Raw genomic sequence first — 7175 nt, 5'->3', positions numbered from 1 at the left:
TTGGGCCCAGGTCCCAGAGAGATTAGTAAACAGAAGTTAATTTGAAAGACATTTCACGGGAAAAATAAAACCTCCTTAACTTGGACCATGTTGTTCATATCATAAATACCAAGGAAAGGAGAATGTGGCACTAATGTCTGAGTCTTGGTTAAAAGCTTTAGAAGGTGGAGCACTGGATCAGGGATGTGCAGGGATGTCGCTTTACACATCCCATCTAAAACTACGTTGAACTGAGTTTAAATAGTGTGTTCTATGATGAGGAAGTAGTAGATCAGGAAAACATTGTGGTATGAGGGACGGAGCACCACGAAACTGCTCATTTAATGTAGATCCTGTTATTTAGCCTTATTCATTGATGACACCCAACTTCACATCTCCAGTCCTGAACTTACTCCTAAACTCCTGACTTGTGTATTCAAATACCTACTCAACATCCTCACACGGATGCCTGAGAGACAGGTATCTCAAGCTTAACACGCTCAAATCGAACTCCTTATCTACTCCATAAAACCTTTTTCTTCCTTTAGTTCTTTCCCATCTCAGTTACTGGCAACTTAATCTTTTCAGTTAGTTACTCAGGAAATTCGGGTTCATCCTTGACTCTCTCATGATCTATATCTTTACACAAATCCTGTTAGTCTATCTTTACACTAAATCCTGTTAGCCTATCTTTACACCAAATCCTGTTAGCCTATAGAATCTAACCACTTCTCACCACCTCTACTACTTCCATCGTGGTTCAAGGCACCATCATGTCTCACCTGCATTATTTTAATAGCCTCTTAGGTAGTTTTCTGTTCCTTCCTGTATCCCCACCTCCTACCACCCACATGTATTCTCAGCCTGGCTGATCCTTCTAAAACAGCACTGTGCAATAGGAATATGATGTAAGCCACATATGTAATTTTAGTTTCCAGAAATCACATTTTAAAAAGTAAAAAGAAGCAGATGATATTAATTGTAATAATATATTTCATTTACAAAATCTAGGCATCCTTTGTCAGAACTTCTCTGCCATCATCCCCCACTACTCTCACCCCTAACTCTGTTCAAGACACACTCCTGTTTCAGGGCCTTTGCACATACTGTTCCCTTTGTCTGGAAGCCAAGAACACGAATTTTCCCAGAACACACATGACTCACTCCCTCAGGTCTTTGCTCAAATGTCAACTGCTCAGTGAGGCTTTTCTTGCTCCCTTTTAAAATTCCTATAATCCTCATGCCCTATAGTTCCTATTCCCCTTTCCTGCTTTATTTTTCTTAGCTCTTTTCACCATCTTACATATTAAACACATACTTATTTGATTATTATGTCTTTTCCCACTAAAACGTAAGCTTTGTAAGGAAAGGAATTTTTAGAACAAAAGATAACCACTTGTACTTACATATGCAAATTAATTAAATATTGTGTCCTTTACCCTGACTGAGTTCTGTCTTTACAGTAAAGGCTTAACTGAATGGAACCAAATGAAATTTTCTTTTTGACCTTAACCAGATCTCCAGAGACTTTATTGTTTTGGTCTATTTTATTCAATGCTGTATTCCCAGCACTTAGAAAAGTGCCTAGCACATAGTAGGGACTCAATAGATATATGTTCTTCCCATCTGGGCCACTATGAAGAATCAGAATTCCTAGATTCTTCCTCCTCATCCAGAAAGCTTCTCTAGGAAGAAGTCTGATATCTGACTCCTTTCCACAGATTCAATTGCTCTTCCCATAATTTTCCTCAATGATAGACTGGGAGGGGACAGGAAAGCCTGGCACCTGTACTTCAAAAACCCCTCCCAGGTGATTCTCAGCTAATTTCCCATGTCACAGATGACAGTTAGGTTGGGAGAATCAACTGCTCACTCAGAGTTACAGGGAAATAGGAGTAACAGTGACCAGAACTCGAAATCCATGCCTTTTCTTTCACTTGCATCTCCAGGAGACAGCACCCCACCCTCTACTAAATTTCTACGGACAGAAATTTGCACTTCTATTAGATACATTTGTCAGCTTTCTTCTGGAATAAAGTGAGGCCGGCTGAATTGGCTCTTGGTATGGCACCTAGTAACCTGGCCTCTTGGAGCACCTCTGGAAATTTCATCAGGCTGAGGGTATCTGGGCTTTCTGCCACTGGGAAAAGCGTGTAAAGTTGATCACAAGCTACTTATGCTCTCAGCGTCCGCCTCCTAAACGTCAGAGACCCTCGGGAAGATTGATTCAGGCTGAGAAGGACTCCAGCTTCTACCAGGACAGGAGTCTACAGGCTAAACCAGCGATGCCTTGAGGAAACTGCCATGTCCAGTCTGCCTGGGCGTCCCCTTTCCAGCTCTATCGCCATGAGCTTCTCGCCCTAAAGGAGCGGGAAAGGGGACTCAGGGAATAACGAAGAAAGAACTGGGTTGCCTGGGGCGTCAGAAGCTAATGAGCTGAAACACAACAGGGTGTGGGCAATTCGATAAAACTAGAAATGTAATCCTCCAGCAACGTAATGTTCTTCAACCGCTGCGACCTCAGCTTAATTGGCTCGAGGTAGACAGTGCGGGAGAAAGAATTTACAGGACTGCAGACACGCTGCTTGAGGTTCGCTGGGCAGTTTTCTGTTTTGTTTTGAGCACGAATGCCCGGCTGGCTGGACTAGCTCCTCCATACACAGCAGCACAGAGGAACATGCCCAGGCTCGGCTCCCCGACACCGGAGGAAGGAAGGCTACTGGCTACTCCAGTGCTAACTGAAGCAAAAACCACAAACACAACAGAATTAGCATTACTGCTTGTATGGGTCACTGAATTGTAGGCCGAACTTCGTTTGGAGCTCAGAAGCAGACTTCTAACAAGAGTACCGACCTGGATCAGAGCCGGCATGGAAGGTGCTCGCAAGTGTCCAGACCATCTGGCCAAGGACAGGAAGATGCCCCTGGGAGAATCTATTTCCCTGGCGTAGCCGAGCCCCTCAGCCGGACCGCCGCCCCACTCGCACCCACTCCGCGTGCCCAGCTCCTGTAGCGCCCAGGGCTCGGGTTGCCCGGGTAACGCAGGACGCGCACGGAGACTGCAGCTGAAGGTGGGAGCTCCGCGCCCGCGCAGCTCCTCCTCCCGCTCGCGGACCACCGAAACGACGCGCTGCTGGGGCTGGGTGGGAGGAGAGGTTCTCCAGCTGAGAAAGCGCGGCTCTCGTGCCGCTCTAGGCTCAGCCAATGCCAGGCCAGGGGCGTGGTGGAGGGAAGGGGCAGGCTGGGTACTTAGGCCGGCGCCGGCAGTCAGACCCGGCCTCCTCACTGTCGCGCGGGCGCTTGTTGCCCTCCGCAGCTGGGGCTTTGGGGGGTAGTAAAGCGGTCCCCCGGTTGCGTCATGGTGACCCCCTGCCCTACTAGCCCTAGAAGCCCCGCCGCCCGCGCGGAGAGGCGAGACAACCACCAGAACCTCCGTGCCCCGGTGAAGAAGAGCAGGCGCCCGCGCCTCCGGAGGAAGCAGCCGCTGCAGCCCCTGAACCCGTGCCCGCTCCCCGGTGACTCCGGCGTTTACGACCTGCTCGAGTCCCCCAGCTCCGGCTCGGACGGCGCATGCAGCCCCGCGGCGTCTGCGGCGCGGGGCTGCAGCTCCCTGCCTAGCCCTGCCCAGCCGTTGGCGCACCTAGATCTACAGACCTTTCGCGATTACGGCCAGAGCTGCTACGCCTTCTATAAGGCGCAGGAGAGCCACTTCCACCCGCGGGAGCCGCTGGCTCGGCAGCCACAAGTGAGACGCTGGCAGAGCCGGCTCCCTGCCGCCTCTCTTCCTCCTCTCCCAGGCTCTCTCCTTCCCTGCGGTGTCTGCCCTCCGCGGCGCTCCGGTTCCCGCCCCCAGCTGGAACAGAAGGGGCCTTGGAAGGGCAGGTCACCGGCCTTATTTTACAGATGGAGAAAAGTTGGGAGTAGGTGGCTTAGGTGACCTGACCCAAGTTTCCAAGCTGTCTAGTGGGGCACGGTAGAGTGCAGAGGAGTTGGTTTCTAGGTCGAGTCCGTACTGCTACCGACATTGGGCAAGTTATTTAACAATTCTGAGCTTTAACAATTCATCTGCAAAATGGACTAGCCCCCTTCCACTGAGTTGCTGAGAGGATTACAACGAGGTAATAAGTATGATGCGCTCGGCACAGCGCCAGACACGAATCCAGGCGTCCCGGCTTCCAGCCAGGTCAGCGCTGGTTCCGCAGCAGCGCTGTCTGCGTGTTTCCCAGTTTCCAGTGCATTTAGCTTTCTCTTCCCCCTGCCCCTCCGGGGAAGCTCCCTGAATCTTCTTCGCCCTTCCTTTCCGCAGCCCCTCTCCGCCCAAAGCTCAGCCGGCCCGCCTCCCTCCTCCCTCCCGACAGGTGACGGCGGAATCCCGCTGTAAGCTGCTCAGCTGGCTGATCCCCGTGCACCGCCAATTCGGTCTCTCCTTCGAGTCGCTGTGCCTGACGGTGAACACTCTGGACCGTTTCCTCACCACCACGCCGGTAGCCGCAGACTGTTTCCAGCTGCTCGGGGTCACCTCCCTGCTCATCGCTTGCAAACAGGTACCTCCACGCAGCATGGGGGACAGGGGGCGCGCAGCCAAACTCCCCGCCACTCTATGGCGGCGCAGCTCTCTGGCGCGCACAGTTCAGTACTGGGTACCTTGAACTCATTTGGCAGACGTTTGCATATTTACGTATCCTGCAGTCTTAACTTCACAACTTTCCCACAAACTCTCCTACAAACTAACAATCCTGTCACTCAGCCCCCAAAGAAATAGGCTGTAGTCACTCCCAAACATCTCTGTGGCGCCTCTATTCCAGTACTGAAAAAAACTTCAAAATTTCCCAAACGTTTTTTTTCGTCGGACAGTAGAGAAACCGCGCTTGGAAGTATGCCCCAGGTGATTTAAGTGGAAGTAGTGGAGAGGTAAAGCCTCGGCTCTCTCTCTGGAAGGGATGGGGGGAGTCCCGGTTTTCTCCTAGGTTTCAGGGGTGTGGGCCTCCGGCCCTGGAAGCCGCAAGGCGGGGGCAGAGCGCTCCCTGTGTTGCAGGTGGAGGTGCACCCGCCGCGCGTGAAGCAGCTCCTGGCCCTGTGCTGTGGCGCCTTCTCCCGGCAGCAGCTGTGCAATCTCGAGTGCATCGTGCTGCACAAGCTGCACTTCAGCCTGGGCGCGCCCACCATCAGCTTCTTCCTGGAGCACTTCACGCACGCTCGCGTGGAGGCGGGACAGGCGGAGGTCTCCGAAGCCCTGGAAGCGCAAGCCCTAGCGCGGGCAGTGGCCGAGCTTAGCCTGGCCGACTACGCCTTCACCAGCTACGCCCCCTCCCTGCTGGCCATATGCTGCCTGGCGCTGGCAGACCGCATGTTGCAGCTCCCGCGCCCGGTGGACCTGCGCCTGGGCGGGCACCACGAGACGGCGCTGCAAGACTGCCTGGGCAAGCTACGGCTGCTGGTGGCCATAAACAGTACCTCTCTGACTCACATGCTGCCCTTCCAGATCTGCGAGAAGTGCAGCCTGTCCCCCACCTCGAAATAAAACAGACCCTTGGTCTCTTTTTACTCCCTGGTCCGGCTGCTGGACCTCTCCCATTGATTCAGAAGAGTGCAGTATTAGTCCGTAGAGAAGGGTTCTGGGATCCCGACTGTAAATAGTGTACAATACTAGCATCTAGATGTTATTTATTTTGCTGAGAGAACACGAGGGAGCCGTGTCTTTCCTCAATAAAGAGGCTGTTTGTTATGGTTTGTCTGAATGCTGCTATTGCACGTGTCTGTCCGTGGGGAAGGAAGGTGAAGATAGCTCGGGAATAGAGTCGTCAGCAACATTCGAGGGATCTTTCCATCCCTCCCAGTCCACTCTGGTTGGCATCTCTCTGCGGATACGCCAGGTTGGGCTAGGTCCAGGATGCTGCGGTTCCAATGATAAGGCGAGTCAGGGTCACTTGTAGGCTTGGGTCCCGCGACCTCAGTGCCTAGAGGCTCGGGATTGTGCACCACCAGGTCTAAAAGGGTGTGAGGCTAAATAGAACCCACAGCAGTACATGCTGTCCACAGGGGCCAGGGTTTTACTTACTAGTGTGGGAGATGCGGGGCTGAGAAGCCTTGGGGACAGCTCAGGCCCTTTAGCGGAGGGTGAAGTGAGATAACCGGATACCGAGAATCCCCAGGTACAACTGAGGAATGTTGGAACATTAAATGTTAGGCATGCATTTGTGGCCATTGCAAGCCGAGCCCATTTACTCCACAGACACATGCTTCAACTGTTCTTGCTGCTACGTGTGAGTGCCAGGGTAACAATGGCATAATAGTAATCATGGCTATATGGAGTGCTTACTATTTACCAGGTGCTGTGTTCAGCATTCGTTATTTAAATCTTCCAACAATTCTGTGAAGCAGAGGCTATTGTCCCATTTTTCAAAAGACACTGGAGTGAAGAGAGGTTAAACAATGGTGGAGTAGCCAGGATTTGAAGACAGGTGATTTGAGTCCTGAGTCCTACTCTTAGCCATGCTGCTAAACACCGCCCCCCCCCCCATAGGTTCCTGAAAATTCCCCCAAACCCCTTTCCAAGATAGGTGCTGGACAAGTTATTAACTCTCCATTCGATAGGGGCCATAGAGGACACATTTGGAGAGCTAACACAGTTCTTACCTCCAGTCATATTACAGGAGTCACTCAGTTTCACAGATGGGAAAACTGAGTTGAGAAACAAAATTGCTGAAGTTCTTTGAGTCTACAGCTGTCACATTATCTTCATTCTCACTGTTGTGAATCTTCTGTAGGCCCTGAGGCTCTATCACTTACACCAAATCTCTTAACCTGTCTGAGCTCTACAATTGACACCAGGGTTGTTGTGAAGCCTAAATAAGATTAAGCTTAAATGTTGTCAGGCAATATAAAGTGGCAATTAAGCAACTGAGCTCTGGAGCCAATTTGCTGGGTGACCTTAAGCAAGTCACATTTTTATATCTGTGTCTCATCTTGTAAAGGTGGGACTAACAATAGCACCTATTTGATAGGCTTGAGGTATGGTTCGAATGAGATGCTCCATACAAACCCACCAGCACACACACTGGCACATAGCAAGTCCTCAAGAAATGAAGGCTAGTGGTAGCGTGCACAAGATGGGAGGAGGAGGGGTTATGCAGAAGAACTTGGAGCAAAGAAATAGAGATAAAGCATATATGGTAAAATATTAACAATTGGGGGTGA

The 7175-nt window shown here is 51.2% G+C and overlaps 1 protein-coding gene across 1 annotated transcript; it reads left to right on the top strand.

Moving 5' to 3' along the window:
• Window positions 1-3336: 3336 nt before the first annotated feature.
• CCNO (cyclin O) lies at window positions 3337-5499 on the top strand. The gene is made up of 3 exons (XM_063084893.1): window positions 3337-3723; window positions 4337-4522; window positions 5014-5499. Exons 1-3 carry the CDS (start codon window positions 3337-3339, stop codon window positions 5497-5499), a joined length of 1059 nt encoding a protein of 352 aa, XP_062940963.1.
• The last annotated feature ends 1676 nt before the right edge of the window (window positions 5500-7175 follow it).

This window comes from Cynocephalus volans, chromosome 2, assembly GCF_027409185.1.
Source record: "Cynocephalus volans isolate mCynVol1 chromosome 2, mCynVol1.pri, whole genome shotgun sequence".
Lineage (NCBI taxonomy): Eukaryota > Metazoa > Chordata > Mammalia > Dermoptera > Cynocephalidae > Cynocephalus > Cynocephalus volans.
This window is presented reverse-complemented; position numbering and strand designations above follow the sequence as displayed.

Excerpts from the sequence above, each read along its gene's own strand:
- CCNO (XM_063084893.1), top strand. The coding sequence starts at position 3,337 with ATGGTGACCCCCTGCCCTACTAGCCCTAGAAGCCCCGCCGCCCGCGCG. Across the intron at positions 3,724-4,336 it reads CGCTGGCTCGGCAGCCACAA|GTGACGGCGGAATCCCGCTG; the intron begins GTGAGACGCTGG and ends CCCTCCCGACAG. Across the intron at positions 4,523-5,013 it reads TGCTCATCGCTTGCAAACAG|GTGGAGGTGCACCCGCCGCG; the intron begins GTACCTCCACGC and ends CCTGTGTTGCAG.